The 17,897-nt window shown below is 41.0% G+C and overlaps 1 protein-coding gene across 2 annotated transcripts in view; it reads left to right on the forward strand.

Moving 5' to 3' along the window:
- Window positions 1-17,897, forward strand: part of LOC107842393 — a 64,187-nt gene that overhangs the window by 13,307 nt on the left and 32,983 nt on the right. For both annotated transcript variants that reach the window (XR_001665732.2, XM_016686216.2), the window contains exon 3: window positions 17,168-17,230. Coding sequence is in view for 1 of the 2 variants with exons in the window: in XM_016686216.2 (XP_016541702.1) it covers window positions 17,168-17,230 (63 nt within the window). In the remaining variant the exon portion in view is untranslated. The remainder of the gene's footprint in view (window positions 1-17,167; window positions 17,231-17,897) is intronic.

Below are 17,897 nucleotides of genomic sequence, written 5' to 3' on the forward strand. Positions count from 1 at the left end.
AAAATAAAAATTGATCCAAATCAGTCACTAGAATTGACGCACGGTGACTGAGTTATCTTGTCTGATATTTCTAACCTGTTCTGATACCATGTGAGAAATATAGGAGAAAAAATATTATTGAATTGTTGTCTCTAAATTTTATTACATTGAGACCCTATTTATAGACACTATATTCCAATCCTATTCCTAATAGGACCCTACATTACAATCCCTTTCCAAGTAGAATTCAATATGCTATTCCTATTCTTATTCTAACACTACCGAAATGGGGTAATGTCGTCCCATATTTTTGTTTTTTGCCTAATACTGATTGTTCAAAATTAGAACAACATCAACATTTTAACTGGTAATAAACTTTCAATTCATCATCCCTCGTGGTAAGGAATCCAAAGATATGCCCCTGGAATCAAAATGAAAATCTTGATTTATGAACTTTTCCTGCAATTTACTATATGAAATTCGACAAAATCAATAATTTCCAATTTCATCCATCTTTTACTTTAAATTGTTCCTTCCAGACTTAATAGCATCCAATTATGATTTACACCCAATTCAGATACCTAACTCCTAATCAATTCAGAATTTTAGTAACAGGAGCTGAGCTATTTTTTTGCTTTAATTCACTAAACCCAACAAATAAAGCATCATCAAAATCATGTCCAACAATATGAAAGAAGCATAAACTTGCACGAATCATGAAAACAAGCAATTGATACCTGTTTACATTCATGTTTTGCTAAGCTGTATGTGTGACGAGAATTCTCTCCTCTCTCTAGGTGCATGCCGCATAGTAGTGGTAATGTCCACGCCTGAAATTGTTGAGGGAAAGGGGGAAGAAGATGATTATTGCTAATGGAGACAAAGGGAGATAATTCATCTGAAGGAATTGGGAGGGAAGCCTATGGGTTTAACCAATTCTAATAGAACAGTGCCCAAGGTTGACGGGGAGTAAAACCCCAAAGGTTGAAACTAAAACCCCCTCACCATATTGATGAAAATTGGACGGGAAAGAAGCCCCAGGAAACCTATGTTACAGATGAGGGTCAAACTAGTGCATCAGTTGCTCCGATGTAGCAGTAGTGAACCCTTGTAGAGCTGTCCCATGAACCTAATTAAAAGACTAAGGAGGAACCAGAGAAGAATTGGGCGAATTTATTTCAAGTAAATCAGCTAGCAGCGTAAGGAATGATGCTCCAGTACGTTGCTCCTGTGGTGAAAAATAGAGAAAGCATAGTCGAATTGTGCAAAAATGAGATTGAATTTGAGATTGTAATGTGGAAACATGCCCTGCTACTCTTATGTGGGTAGGAGTTGATCCTTCTATAGCAGCATCCAAAAGATACATTGTGGCTAATTGGAATTACATTACGAAACCAATAGTTTATTATCATAATGACAGGTACTTCCTTGTTAAGTTTAATAGTTTTAAGGATAGAGATGAGGTACTCTATTCTGGACCCCATATGCTGAATTATAAGCTTATGATTGTGCCGACTTGGTCGCCTGACTTTGATTTCACTAGGGAAGTAATCTTGATTTGGGTTAAATTCCCTAATTGCCATTGAATTGCTGGGGTGTGCAGTCCTTTAGTTGATAGAATCTTATATGTGAGAGTGGTTATTGAGATGGATATTACGTAGCCTATGCACAACAAGTTAAGTGGAGGATCCAAATGGAAGTGTTTACTCAAGAGATCACATATGAATGGGTACCTACATATTGTCCTACTTGCCTGACCATAGGACATAAGTGCCAGCCTAATAAGGATGCAACAAAGGTAAAGCCTTGATATGGTAAACAACGAATGAAGTAGCACTACCAAGGAGAGTGAGAACATGATGGTTGAGCAATGGTAGGGAGAGCAATGGGACATGCAACTGAAATACCTGGCACTAGTCACGCAGAAGATCCAAAGGTGACCATTAGGGAGAATCGGGAAGTTGTAGTGGATGAGGTGCAGGCTGTTCAAATTGTAAGCATTCAGGAAAATCCTACTCGGTCATGGCAAGAAGTGAAAAGCAAGTCTGTATCAAAGGTAGTTCAAAAGTAAGGACCAAGCACAGAACGCCTTAATGCTACTAATGAGTTTAGCATACTTCATGAGCATGATACGAAGTTTCTAGCAGGAGGAGGTAGAGGGCCAGGTGGTACTGGTAAGTGAAGAGCTTTGATTGTCCTTTGTCAATAATGAAGCTAATAACATGAAATTTAAGCGGTTTGAATAAAGTGCATGAACAGAAGGTAGCCAGGCTGCTTATTCGAATAAATATTGTTAGTATTCTAGCACTCATTGAACATATGGTGAGGAAACATCATGCAATTAAAGTTTTAAAAGCAATTGCACCAGAGTGATGTATGTTGAAAATTACACTTGCAACAATCGAGGGAGAATCGTGATCATTTGGGATCCTCAGGTTATTGATTGTACTATATTAGGAGTTGATGAGCAGTTTTTCACTCAAAGGTGCTTATCAAACCTATGAACTTTAAGTTCAAGTTCACTGCCATTTATAGACTGCACACCGTTGATGATAGAAGGCAAATTATGGGAGAAACTTAGGTGTAGTAACAGAGGGTAGCATAATGAGTCTTGGTTAGCTTCGGGAACTACAATGCAATATGTAGAGCGTATGGATCAGATTTACATGATGCTGAAATCAGGGATTTTGATTCTTTCCTGGTACACACTGGCATGGTAACTCTCAAAACATATTGGGAGGGCATTCATATGGACTAATGGACACACATCCAGTATGATTGATTAGTCATTAGTGAATGCTAGATCAGTACACACTGGCATGACAACTCTCAAGCATAGTGGGAGGGCATTCATATGGACTAATGGGCACACATACAATATGATTGATTTGTCATTAGTGAATGCTAGATGGATGCTAGATATGCCTATTCTAGAAGTGATGATAATGGACTCGGGATGCTCAGGTTACTCACCCCTTAGTATTAGCTTGTCTCAGGAGGTTGTCAGGAGGGCTTGGCAACGAAGGCAAAAAATTGGGATAATGAAGGAAGTGTGGGATAAAAGGCAACTATAAAAGCACTGAATGTGGCAGAGTTTCATGTTGTGGATTAAAGAATAAGAATACTTAGGCAGTAACTACAAAACATACAATGTAATATGAGATAGGCTGGACAACCTCAGGCCATCACAGAGACTAAAAGAAGTTAAACTGAACCTGGAAAAGTGGCTTAATATTGAAGAGAACATAGTTAAGCAAAAATTTAAGGTGCAGTGGCTATAATTGGACCCAATAGGAGGACTGCTACTACAACAACAACAACAACAAACCTAGTGTATTCCCACCTGGTGGGGTCTGGGGGGGGGTAGGATGTACGCAGTCCATACCTCTACCTCTGAAGAAGTAGAAAGGCTGTTTCCGATAGACCCCCGGCTCAAGACACGCGGTACCACACAAACACATAGTAAAGTACAGCACAAGGTTACAAGATTACATAACATAAATACGGCACCCATAAGTAATCTAAAACAAAGGAAAACACACAGATCCATAATAAAACCTGGGACACGGGCTCCTAACATGCATAAACCCCCACCAAGTAGTTCCCTACACTAGCGACTCAGGCTGGCCCTAGTCCTCTGCCCTGATTCGCGTCCTCCAAACCTTCCTATCTAGGGTCATGTCCTCGGTGAGCTGTAACTGCTCCATGTCTCGCCTAATCACCTCACCCCAGTACTTTTTCGGCCTACCCCTACCCCGCTTAAACCCATCCAACGCTAGTCTCTCACACCTACGGACCGGGGCATCCATGCCCCTCCTCTTCACGTGTCCGAACCATCTCAATCGGGCTTCCCGCATCTTGCACTCCACTGGTGTCACACCAACCTTCTCCCGGATGTTCTCATTCCGAATCTATCCCCTCTAGTCAGCCCACACATCCAGCGCAACATCCGCATTTCTGCCACCCTCATCTTTTGGATGTGGGAGTTCTTCACTGGCCAACACTCCGCTCCATACAACATGGCCGGACGGACTACCGCCCTGTAGAATTTGCCTTTAAGCTTAGGCGGCACCTTCTTATCACACAGCACCCCCGACGCGAGCTTCCACTTCATCCATCCCGCCCCAATACGGTGCGAGACATCCTCATCAATCTCACCGTTACTCTGGATCACGGACCCGAGATACTTGAAACTCTCCCTCTTACCTACCTCCTGTGATTCCAGCTTCACTACTACCTCGTTCTCCCTCCTCATGTCATTAAACTTGCATTCCACATACTCTGTCTTGCTTCTGCTCACCCTGAACCCTTTATACTCAAGGGTTTGCCTCCACACCTCTAATTTGTCGCTCACACCCTCTCGGGTCTCAGCTATCAGAACTACATCGTCTGCAAAAAGCATACACCACGGCACCTCCCCTTGAATACGCCGCGTCAACACATCCATTACCACTGCAAACAAAAAGGGACTAAGAGTAGATCCCTGATGCAACCCTGTCCGGACCGTGAAATGTTCTGAGTCTCCTCCCGCCGTCCTCACCTTAGTTTTCGCTGCATCATACATATCCTTGATTGCTCTGATATATGCCAGCGGTACTCCCCTCACCTCCAAGCATCTCCAAAGCACCTCCCTAGGGACTTTGTCGTAGGCCTTCTCCAGGTCGATAAACACCATGTGCAGGTCCTTCTTCCTCTCCCTATACTGTTCCACCAACCTCCGTACCAGGTGAATTGCCTCCGTTGTCGAGCGGCCAGGCATAAATCCAAACTGGTTTTCTGAAATAGACACTATCCGTCTCAGCCTCACCTCGACCACTCTCTCCCAGATTTTCATAGAGTGACTCAATAACTTAATACCCCTATAGTTGTTGCAACTCTGGATGTCTCCCTTATTCTTATAGAGAGGTATCATGGTGCTCCACCTCCAAGCCTCGGGCATCTTTGCCGTCTTGAAGATTTCATTAAACAATCTCGTCAACCACCTCAGACCAGCCTCTCCAACGAACTTCCAAAACTCGGCCGGTATCTCATCCGGCCCCGTCGCCATACCCCTTCGCATTCTGCGAACAGCCTGTCTAACCTCTTCTACCTTAAAACGTCTACAATAGCTAAAATTCCGACACTCCTCTGAGTGCTCCAGTTCCCCTAACACAATAGCTCTATCCCCTTCGTCATTCAAGAGCCTATGAAAGTACGACTGCCATCTATTCTTAATGTGGCCGTCTTCCACCAACACTCTACCGTCCTCCCCCTTAATGCACCTCACCTGATCGAGGTCACGACCCTTCCTCTCCCTAGCCTTAGCGAGTCTAAACAACTTTTTCTCCCCTCCCTTCCCCTGTAACCCTGCATACAGGCTCTCAAAGGCGGCCGTCTTAGCTGCCGTGACTGCTGACTTAGCCTCCTTCCTCGCTAGCTTGTACTCTTTCCTGTTTACCCGTTTCTCCTCTTCGTCCTTACTCTCCACCAACTTGGCATACGCCCCTTTCTTGGTCCCCACTTTCTTCTCCACCTCTTCATTCCACCACCAATCCCCCTGATGGTGCCCGGCCCGGCCCCTAGAAACCCCCAACACCTCACTCGCATTCTCCCTGATGCACCTAGCCGCCCTATCCCACATACTATCCACGTCTCCCCTACACTCCCACACCCCCATTCCTGCCAACTTCTCCCCTATCTCCCACGCCTTCACTGGCGTCAAGCCGCCCCACTTAATTCTAGGTCTACACTCCCTACTTCTCCTCTTTCTATTCTTCTTTATACCCAAATCCATAACCAAGAGCCTATGTTGGGTCGAAAGGTTCTCACTCGGGATGACCTTACAATCCTTACACCACGCCCTATCCCTTTTCCTAAGCAACACAAAGTCAATCTGGGTCCTGGCTACCGCGCTTCGAAAGGTGATCAGGTGCTCGTCCTTCTTCGGGAAGCCCGAGTTCACCACCACCAGCCCAAAGGACCTCGCAAACTCCAGTAGGGTAGCCCCCTCCTCATTTCTCTCCCCAAAACCAAAACCACCATGCACATCACCAAAGCCTCCCGGTAGCGCTCCGATGTGCCCGTTGAAATCTCCTGCTACAACAATCTTCTCCGAGCTTGGCACGCCTTTCACCACCTCCTCCAAGGCCTCCCAAAACCGCATCTTCTCCTCCCCCTCCGATCCCACTTGCGGTGCATAGGCACTACACACGTTCAGGGTAAACCCCCGAATGACCAACTTAATAGTCATCAACCTATCATTGATCCTCTTTACCTCTACTACCTGACCTCTAAGCTCTTCATCCACTAAGATGCCAACTCCATTCCGACGCCTCTCGCTCCCAGAGTACCACAGCTTGTAACCATCCACATCCTTAGCCTTAGACCCTACCCACTTGGTCTCCTGAACACACGCAATATTGATCCTTCTCTTCCTAAGGGTCTTCACAAGCTCTATGGACTTGCCCTGCAGGGTCCCTATATTCCAAGACCCAACCCTCAGCCTATCTTCACTACCCGCACGCCCTCCACTACTTCCCCCGCGGCCAAACCTTTGCCTCCCTCCCACTCCCGCCCTTTCCTCATCCCCCGCCCCCACCACTGCCCCCCGCCCCAACCCCCTCGGACATGACCCTATCCACCCATTACTGCCCACAGCCACAACTAGGCGAAAGTATAAGAGAATATAAAGATAATATAAAGATATAAAGACATAAACGATGGTAATAGTAAAGCAGCAGCAATTAATACAAGGCTCACACCAATTCAAGGAAATATTCCAGCAACCAAACTATACTCAATTACCAGTATAATACGAAGAATGAAAGAATGCAGAATGAAGAATGAAATAAGCAAAGGTTAGAAGTCACCAGATTTCACTTGTAGACCAAGCCGGCAACCTAGCCCCGCGTCGACCTGCTGCCGGGGGATCGCTACTGAGATGGATCCGCGGCTGCCGGCTGAAGACCGAGCTACAGCTGCTGCCCTGTTGTACGGCGCCGGCGGAGGGGGGGTCTGGACAGAAAAGGGGGGGGGTACAGCAGGGGGGAACCGGATCTCGGCGACGGCGGTCGGTGACCGGCGGTCAGGTCCGGCGGTCAGCGTCGGTGACCGGCGGTCGGGTCGGCGCCGTAGGTCGGCGACGGCGACGGGGCCGGAGGGCCGAGGCGCGGGAGAGAGAGGGTACGGCGGTGACCGGCGGTAGGGTCGGCGCCGTAGGTCGACGACAGCGACGGAGCCAGAGACCGGCGACGGCGACGGAGACCGGCGACGGCGACGGAGACGGAGACCGGCGACGAAGCCGGAGACCGGCGACGGAGGTCGACGCCGGAGACCGGCGACGGAGGTCGACGCCGGTGGTCGGGTCGGGTCGGCGCCGAAGGCCGTGGACCGAGATAGAGAGTCTAGTGAGAGAGAGAGTCTAGGCATGATATTGAAACTAAAATCCTGGGATTCTGTAAGCAACTTTTGGGTACTTGTGCATCTCAGTTGCATGTTGTTAACCCTGTGATAATGAAAGATGGTTCAGTGTTGAACAAGTTTGAGCAACTGTACTTGATTGAGCCTGTAACTATAAAGCAGGTTGTTCTGGCTTTGAAGGGTATCAGTGATGATAAAGCCCCCAAGTGTGATGGATTTCATGCCTACTTTTTGAAGAAGGCATGGCCATGTATATGAGAGGATATTATTGACGGGCTACACTTCTTTTTCATAGGTATATTATGTAAAGCTATCAACTGTACTATTGTGACCATGATACCTGAAGTAGCTCATTCTACCAAAAGTATCATGATACAAACCTATCTCCTGCTCCACTTTGCTTTACAAAATCGTCTCTAAAGTGCTTACCAATAGGATGCAGGGTGTAATGGATGGATTGTTAGATAAGAATCAATTTGCATTTTCCCAGGTAGGTTGATAAATAATAACGTTATATTTAAGTAATGAATCAGTTAAGGGTTATGAAAGGAAAGGAGTGACACTAAGATGTATGCTTAAGGTAGATATGAAGAAGGCTTATGACACTGTGGAGTGGGATTACCTTAGATAGGTGCTGATTTGCCTACAGTTCCCTTACGAATTTGATGATTGGATTTTTCATTGTATTAGTATAGTCTCATATTCTATTCTTATTAATGGCCATCCTAGTGCACCTCTTCCTGCTAAGTAAGGTTCTGGTCCTAGGAGATCCTCTATCTCCCTACTTATTTGTCTTATCTATGGGAGTACCTGACAAAACTGCTTAAGAAACTAAGGCATATCCCTGATTTCAATTTTCATCCAAAGTGTGAGAGATTGCAAATTGTCCAATTGAGATTTGCAAATTATCTCCTACTCTGTAGTAGAGGTTATACTGTATTTGTTAGACTGTTGTATGATGTGGTTCAGTAGTTCTCGTTAGCCTCTGGTTTGGTAGCAACTGCAGACAGAGCTCCATTTACTTTGGAGGGGTACTAAGGGACATTCAAGATGAAATCCTATAGGATCTAGGATTCTCACAGGGCAGCATGCTTTTTAGATCTTTGGGATTCCCTGCACATTCCAAAATCTCTGTTTTGCAAGTCTAACCTTTACTTGATAAGATTCTAGGAAGAATAGAAAACAGGACGTCCAAATTCCTATCCTATAACACTCCACACTTTCGAACTAGAATTTGAATCATCCTTCATAAGTGTATAAACTCATACCCAATGATTTCTATTTAGATATAAGTGTGAATATCAATTCTTTAGTATGGAAACATCTTTGGAGATGAATTGGGGTCATAGAAATCTCCTAGCTCAAAGTTGAGTTGAGAACTTTCCTATCTATTTAGTTCTTGTATTGGATTTTACTAGGGTCAACTTCAAATGAGCATTTCTCATAGAATATGAAGAGTTATGTGGCCCATTACATATCAAATTAAAGGCTTTTGAGTCTTCTTTCCAACGCCGCAAGTGGTTCGTAAATTTGAGTTTGGAGTAAAAATTATGAGCTTTCCAGTGAGGGTCCGCAATAACATTGTGCCACGGAGCTTGACCTCCACAATTTCAAGGTGTCACGGAGGTTGGCCTCTGCAATATCACCGTGGCACGAAGGTGATGGTCCAGCGGCGTATCCTTTGTTTTCTTACGCATTTTTAAGGGCCGTTTGGTCCTTTCCTTACCCAAAATCGTTCCCCAAATATTCTAAACGTTTCCCTACTCTTTTAGTTACCTTAAGTCTCAATTGAAACCCTCATGTCACCTTTTCTAAAGTTTAAAAATTTCCTATCTTATTCTCTTTAAGTCCAAGAAATCTCAAGGTTGCATAAGGTGATCCTAAGGTCAAGTTTCAAGGTTGCTCTTTTACGATCTTTGTCAAAAGGCATGTTGAATTCTCCTTACTTTTATTATTATCTTGAAGTGTGAATTTAACTGTCAATAATGCATATTCTATTGGTGATTTGAAACTAGGGTTGAGAAGTACGTTTAAGAAAAGTTTAATATTGATTTCTCTCTTATTACAAATTGTTTTCTAATCACTAGTAGAGGGTTTTGAACTTGAAATGACTATTTGAAAATGGTGTACTTTCATATATGAATTCAAAAGGTTAAATGATGAAATTATAATCTTCAAGTTTTTCAAAGCTGTTTGAATTACAATGATACATGAGTATGTCACCCTGTTCTTTGAACTTTATGGTATGTTTTAAGACTTATGAAAATTTCATGACGATTATGTATATGATTTTGAATGACGGGGTTAAGGAGTCGATAATGTTTCATGATAATTATTTTTGGCATGATATGGATGACTTGCAAATCTTAGTATGATGATACCAAAATGTGAAATGCCTGTAACGAAAGACTATGGATAAATGTTTATGAAAAATATTTTAATTGGGCTTAAAGAGAAATATGTAGTTCATAAAGGTGCATGTCCTTGTGACCAACGCCAGAAACCTATGTTTTACCGACATAGGGATGCTAGTTTCTTAATTGGACGACGAATGCTTTCCTTAACATGAGGATATGGTGGCTTTAGACTATTCGTGACTTTAGCTTTATCTCAGTTCTTGTGACAAAATTGGATTGAGGCCTCTCCCATTGGGTAATTTCGGACCCATATAGCCCGTGGGTTACGTAATGCTGGTGGAAAGCCACATAGTTCAGAAGTAAGTTTTAAATGATCATGTCTTTGTGTCCAACATCCCTTGTCCCATACGTTCCTATTATGAATGTTGAAAATGCGTTTTATTACTTGTTTTATAAACAAAAATGTTTTGCCCCTTTCCCTGAGTTGGGTTGCATGCCAGTACTCATCGTACTGACCGTCTCCGGACGCTACATGATGTAGAAGCATTTTTCTGTGGTTCTGTGCAGTACTAGGACTCTCGCTCCCCCTTTCTTGGGGCAGCTGGTAGCAAGTGGTGAACCCTCTATCCTTCGGAAGACATTTGGTCATTTCATCTATATTTTCATTTTTCTCATGTTTTATGGTATAGTCGGGGTAATGTTCTGACTTATGAGATTTTATTCTTAATGTTAGGCTTCATAGACAGTGTCAAGACATATGTTTTACGTTGTATTTCAAGACAATTATTTTTATTATTCTGTACGTTGAACTTCATATCTTATGGGCCTATTTCCGTTACTTTATTCATGACTATGCTTATGAAGTAATGCGAAGGGGTCATGTTGGGCCGTCATTGGTTTGGGTTCCTGTGTAGAACATTTCTTTTGAACGGGAACACATACTTCCAAAAAGGCTTTGATTGCATGAGAGCAACTATACAACCCTAGGACTTCAAGGGGTCTCAACTTGTTAGATATTCACACTTGGAACAAAACTGCAATTGGTAAACTGTTGTGGGACCTAAGTAAAAAGAAAGTTTATGGGTGCTATGGATTCACAAGTACTATGGGAAGCAAGAGACCATTTGGAGTATTGTGGCCCCTCAGGCATCTTGGATGGTGAGGAAAATACTTCAAGCTCATGGAGTTCTTGAAGCTGTTGGGTGGAATGACTTGTTTGTTAATCAGCTAGACAAGTTCTCCATCAAACATCTATATCAACATCTAAGGGGGGAATGTCAAAAAGTGGAATGGAGGAGACTGATATGCAACAATGCAACATGTCCCAAATGGCTTTTTATTCTATACTTGGCTCGGGATGAAAGACGACTACTCACTAGGGATAGGTTGGCTTCCTGGGTAGTGCGGAAGATACACAATGTGTGTTGTGTGGTACTGAAGCAGTAAGTAATGACATCTCTTTTTAGCTGTGAACTCTCAGATAAGGTGTGGAAGAAGATTCTAAAATGGCAAGGCATTAGCAGACAAAGTGAAGACTGGGAGGAAGAAGTGGTGTGGGCAAGTATGCATTATAAAGGTAAGCATCCATGAGCTGAGGTGTGGAGGATGGCCCTATCTGCTAGTATCTTTTTGATTTGGCAGGAGAGAAACCAAAGAACTTTTCAGAAGATAGCGCACACTCTGCCAATGTTAGTAAAACTGATTGTCCAAGAGACGCACACACATGTGTGGGAGAATAAGCCCAAGGATTACCAATGCTCTTCAAGAGTTGAATTTCCACCCTATGTAATTGCTCAACTTTGTACACCGTTTGATGTTCAGAACTTATGTTGCTTATGGTGCTAGTGAGGGTAAGAAAGATGGATAGGTTCCTGGACTTCTGGGGCTGTCCAGAGTGCCTTTTTTTTGCTTTGTAATTTGTACTTGGTAATAAAATTGGTTTATTTACCCAAAAAGCCTACAAACCAATTAACTAAGTCGAGCAAATGAAAATCCAGAAACTAACTGCTGCTAGAGGGCATTTGTGAAATCTTTCTAGTAGTTCGAATGTCTACAACATCTTTGTGCATGACAGGTTTCATGTAATGACATACGAGCTTTATACATTGAACTCTTGATTTTGCGCTAACTCTCCACGTCTAATTTCTCAAGAAATTTAGCAACTAACATATGTAGCCTTGGTGGGCTTGTATTTCAGTGAAGAGTACAAAAATAGTCTACTGGAAACAACCTCTCTAGCTCCCAAGGTAGGGGTAAGGTCTCATACCTCCACAAACCTCACTTGTGGAATTAGATTGAGTATGTTGTTGTGGAAAAGGACAAAAATATCCCTTAACTATTTAAAATGGGATGTTGTCTTTCATTTTGTTCTTTGCCCAAAAGTTCTCATCTTTATTGGGGTGGGCATTTTTGAGCTACTTGGTTAATAAGGCCACTTTTGGTCCATTTAAAATAATTCAAGGGAAAGATTGACCCTTTTCCACTAAAATAAAACTGGAAAATTGATATATTAGTTGTTATGGAACACCCAAAGGGTGATCAATAAAGTGAGGAGAATCACTAGGTTTTCAGTTCAAATCTCAATGGAGGCAATGGTACACAATTTCTTTCCATCTGCTTATACTTTGGTGTTATTGAGTCACACTATGAAAATTTGGGAGAGAGTGGTCGAGTTGAGGTTGAGGAGGATAGTCTCTATTTCGGAGAACCAGTTTGGATTTATGCTCGGGCGCTCGACAACGGAGGCAATTCACCTGGTTCGGAGACTGGTGGAATAGTACAGGGAAAGAAAGAGGATCTGCACATGGTGTTTATCGACTTGGAGAAGACATACGACAAAGTCCCTAGGGAAGTTCTTTGGAGATGCCTGGAGGTGAGTGGGGTCCCGGTGGCGTATATCAGAGCAATCAAGCACAAGTATGATGGAGCTAAGACCCAGGTGAGGAAGGTGGGTAGAGATTCTGAACATTTCCCTGTCCTGACAGAGTTACATCAGGGATCTACTCTTAGCCCGTTTTTGTTTGCTTTGGTGATGAATGTATTGACGCGGCATCTTCAAGGCGAGGTGTCCTGGTGTATGCTTTTTGTAGATGATGTAGTTTTGATTGATGAGACTTGGGGGAGGTGTGAATGATAAATTAGAATTATGGAGAGAGACCTTTGAGTCTAAAGGGTTCAGGTTAAGTAGGAGCAAGACCGAGTATTTGGAATGTAAGTTTGATGGCTCGAGGGAAGGGGATAACGTGGTAGTAAGGCTGGAGTCTCAGGTGGTGTATAAGAGGGATAGTTTCAAGTATCTTGGGTCCATGATTCAGGGGAATGGTGAAATTGACGAGGATGTATCTCACCATATCGGGGTGGGATGGATGAAGCGGAAGCTCGCCTCGGGGGTGTTGTTTGATAAGAAGGTGCCGTCCAAGCTTAAAGTTAAATTTTACAGGGTGGCAGTTCGCCCGGCCATGTTGTATGGAGCAGAGTGTTGGCCAGTCAAGAACTCTCACATTTAGAAATTGAAGGTGGTGGAAATGCAGATGTTGCGTTGGATATGCGGGCTTACTAGGGGTGATAGAGTTCGGAATGAGACTATTCGAGAAAAGGTTGGAGTGGCTTCGGTGGAGGATAAAATGCGGGAGGTTCGCTTGAGATGGTTCGGACACGTGATGAGGAGGGGCACGGAGGCACCGGTTCATAGGTGTGAGAGGTTTGCTTTGGATTGTTTCAGACGGGGCAGGGGTAGTCTGAAGAAGTATCGGAGAGAGGTGATTAGGCGGGACATGAAGCAGTTACGGCTTACTGAGGACATGACCCTAGATAGGAGGATCTGGAGGACGCGTATTAGGATGGAAGGCTAGTGCCTTTTTGGGTAGGTAGGGTAGGGCATTACTTGGTGGGTGTAGTATTCTTATTATGATTTCTTGTTGTTTGTAGTATTACGATTGTTTACTAGTCTTTGTTTACTCTTTCCCTGTATGTGGCGTATCTATGTTTTGTCTTGTTCCAGGTTTTTTGGTATGACTTTGATTACTATTCCTTGTCTTGAGCCGGGGGTCTATCGGAAACAGCCTTGCTACTTCCTCGGGAGTAGTGGTATGGACTGTGTACATCTTACCCTCCCCAGACCTCACTATGTGGGAGTACACTGAGTTTGTTGTTGTTGTTATTACTTATACCTTGGTGGATAGAGTTACTCCACACCTGTGTGGGGATAACAAATATCTAGTGGAATAGTCTAGGTGTGAGTAAATTGGCTCAGACACTAGCGTTGTTGTTAAGAGAACATTATGAGTTTGTTACAATTAGATAAATGAAATCAAGAAGTTTATGCAAGAAAGTTTGTGGAATTAGTCTAGATGCCCGAAAGCTGGCCCAGACACCACGATCATAAAAAAAAAGTTTGTAAATAAACATCAATTTTATAAATGTATTTACATTATAGTGAATGTATATCAAGATATAGTGAATGTATATCAAGATATAGTGAGTATCTATTAAGATATAGTGAGTATCTATCAAGATATTGTAAATGTTTATCAAGATAGGGAATGTTTTATCTTTTGGAGAAATTTTTCCCTATAAATAGAGGAGTTTTATTCATTGTAAATCATCCTCAATCCTTCTCATCCTTCAAGAGAAAGAAGAATTATTTTGAGAAATAAGAATTACTCTCTCTTCCCTCTCAATTCTTCTTCTTTTCTACTTTATATTTCGTAACACATTATCAACACGAGCCTCTGACTTTTAAATTTTAGAGTGTCTTGTGTAATCTTCTCTCTTGAAAAGATTTATGTTCACAAAAAGGAAAAAAAGATCGTTGCTCTTAGATTTGACCTTTGCAAGGTAAGTATGTACATGACACTATTGCAGAATTCAAACATTTTATTTATTTATCTTGCATCTTTAATTTCATTGGGAGAGTTAGGTAGTTTGAATTTTCATGTTGACTTTCACAATTACAATGGAGGTATATATGAAGTCATAGGCTAATTACGTGTGCCCCTAAATAGCTACACGAGTTATAAAAAGAAAAAGAGGAGGAAAATGGACAATTGGTTATCATGAAAATTAAATACGTTTATATGTTTAGTTGTTTGCCATCTTCTCATTCTCTTGACAAGTACATGCAAGCTCTTTATCTTACAAGTTAGTGTTGTCTTCGTAATGTTTTTGGTAGATGATATTCTTCTCACTTCTAATTAAAGTTTAAAATATTTTAAAGATTCAAAGGTGAGTTTTATTCTACGTTGGCTTATTATGTCGTTGGTTAAGGATAAGATGGTGGTTTCAAATCTCTTCGTATCAAAAGGGTAAGTCATTGGGTTATACTTTCGATGCGCTATGATGATAAGATATTGGGTTCAAGTCCCATCAATTTATAGCCTAAAATGCCTTTTTGTGGATAAGACATTCAGTTTGAATCTCAATGGACTATATTAATGAGATAATGATAGCTAAGACAAAATAATGTGTGTTTGATTGAAAATCATGAAACATGTCTCATTGAATCCATTCTCTGAAGTGAATGTGGTAGCAATGCTTAGTATGTCCGAAAGAAGATAAGTGATTGAATGTACGAATATAAGCGTGGAGGTACAATATGATAATAATCATCAAAAAATGATAATATTTTCACATGCTTATTATGATTTTAAGGTATATTAGAGAAAATTTCTCTACAATCGTATGTATGTTTCGGTTTACTCCTGAAGTAGTAATATCTTAAAAGAGGCTATAAGCTATCATAACTTGATACGCTTGAGGCATGGTTATATTCCATTCCCGGGGAATGAGAATTTTGATTGTTTTAAATATTGATCCATACTCTGGGGTGAATGTGACTATATTAGTATAACTTACAAATTCGAATGTGTTTTTGGTTTTGAAGATATCACAATCCACCTCCAGAAGAGGTAGAATAATTGAAAACTTGAATATCTCCAAGTAATTATAGTAAGAACTATGAGTGTGAAAAGTTACCCAAGTATGATGAGATTACATGCTATAGTAAACTAGGAATTTATTGTATATTGATACAAAATTCATGTCATAGTAGACAAGAAGTTTACTAAAGTAAAAAACACGTCATAGTAAACTTGGAGTTTACTAGTATAGAAGTTCATAAGTTGAAATGAATGATTGCGACATTCCAAAGATGTGCATTTTGAATATTAACATATATTGAAGAGCTAGAAAATTCTTCATGAAATTGTTTGTTCTCATGATAAGTTGATTAGATCATCAGGGGGAGTAAATACGCCTTCTACTCTTTTTTCCTTTCAAGGTTTTGTCCCACTGGGTTTTCTTGTAAGGTTTTTAATGAGGCAACCGAAATGTGTATTATTAGAGATGTGTACTGTTTTTCCTTCACTAGATTTTTGTCCCACTGAGTTTTTTCTAGTAAGGTTTTAACGAGGCACATTATCTATCAATTATGCATTCAAGGGGAGTGTATAAATGTATTTTCATTATAGTGAATGTCTATCAAGATGTAGTGAATTTCTATCAGGATATATTGAGTATCTATCAAGATATTGTAAATGTTTATCAAGATAGGGAATATCTATATTTTGGAGAAATCTTAGGTGGAATTTTCCCCTATAAATTGATGGGTTTTATTCATTGTAAATCATCCTCAATTCCTCCCATCCCTCAAGAAAAATAAGAGTTACTATCTCTTTTCTCTCAATTCTTCTTCTTTTCTATTTTATATTTCATAACATCAATTAAATACTTCAAACTAAATTTTGGCACAAGGACCAGAAATTTAAAATGATTCTTCATTCATGATTGATATGTTTTTTTTTTTTTTTTTTGGAAATTGATTCTTTTTCTTTAAAAAAGATCATTTTAGTCATGATCAGTAATTATTTTTAATTTCCGATCCTTGTGCCAAAAATTTAGTTCATATTTATCATTTATTTGTAGTTTCTCAAATCTCTCTCACATATTTATTGTTTGTGTTAATAGTGATTTTTTTTCCATGCCATTACATAAATAGACTTTTTTTGTTTGCACCAATTTTAGTCAAGTTCACGCTCTAATTTTGTTTACCATTAAATCCCATGTAGACTTTTACACTTTTCGTCTTTGACAAAACTGTAGTTGAACACGTGTTAAATCACAAATTTTACAAAGGATCCAAATGGGGGGCGTATGTTCTCCCTTAGTTTTAAAGGGCTTCCCTGAGCAGGGACTTCAATGTCTCAAAAAATGGCATTGCTTAACTGTGAACTCCATAAAGAATAATTTTATAATACTGTGTACTGATAAGTGCAAAAACATTGTATACTGGTTTTGTTAGAAAAGTCTCTGTTCTGATGCTGGAAGGCATTACATGCCCTTCTTCTGCAAATAAATCCTGTTAATTTGTTTAGGTAGAATAGACTTTTTTTTACCTGTTCGTTCTTCTTTTAAGTTTTATCTATTTCTTGTGGCAGAAAAAGGAGATCGGAAAGCGAAGAAAAGATGATCATAACTCACGGAAAAATAAAGACAAAAAGGTACTACAACTTTTGTGTTGCCTAGTTCTCGACCATTTTTCACTTATGGCGTCAAAAATACAAGGGCCTTTTCTGTCATCAAGGGTGACTTAGTTGAGCTGTGACTGTTGTTTGTTACAGTATACACACATATGTAGCCATGTCCATATCACTGTGGAGAGATTATTGCTTTCATTTTGTCATTTACTATTGCAAGTATTGTGTCTTTGTTGAGTGTCACTGTAGTTTGTTACTGTATAGACCCATATGTAGCCATGTCCGAATCACCATGTTGTGGTCATTTTTCATTTGTCATTTACTCTTGCAGTGTTATGCTTCATCAAATACTAGCCGGTGTAATGTTGATGACAAAATACTGAATTTTTCTCCCCTTCCCTTAAAAGGGGGGGAGGACGAGGGGGAACAGGGATTTTTATTTGTATAGTATGGAATTTAAATGTCCAAAAACAATTGGATTATTGGCTTTTTTGGTTGTTAAGCTGAATTACATTTTTTAAAGCATTCCAAGTGTTGCTTCCTGATATTGTGCATGCTGCTTTTCTGGTGAGCAATCTGCAATTCTATTCTATTTAGCTGTCCCCCTTACTGCAATTATCTCTTGGAGTGCTAATTATATACTCCCGCCATCCAATGAATTATCCTACTTTTCTGTCAGTTTTTATGCGTG

This window comes from Capsicum annuum, chromosome 9 (genome assembly GCF_002878395.1).
Source record: "Capsicum annuum cultivar UCD-10X-F1 chromosome 9, UCD10Xv1.1, whole genome shotgun sequence".
Taxonomy (NCBI): domain Eukaryota; kingdom Viridiplantae; phylum Streptophyta; class Magnoliopsida; order Solanales; family Solanaceae; genus Capsicum; species Capsicum annuum.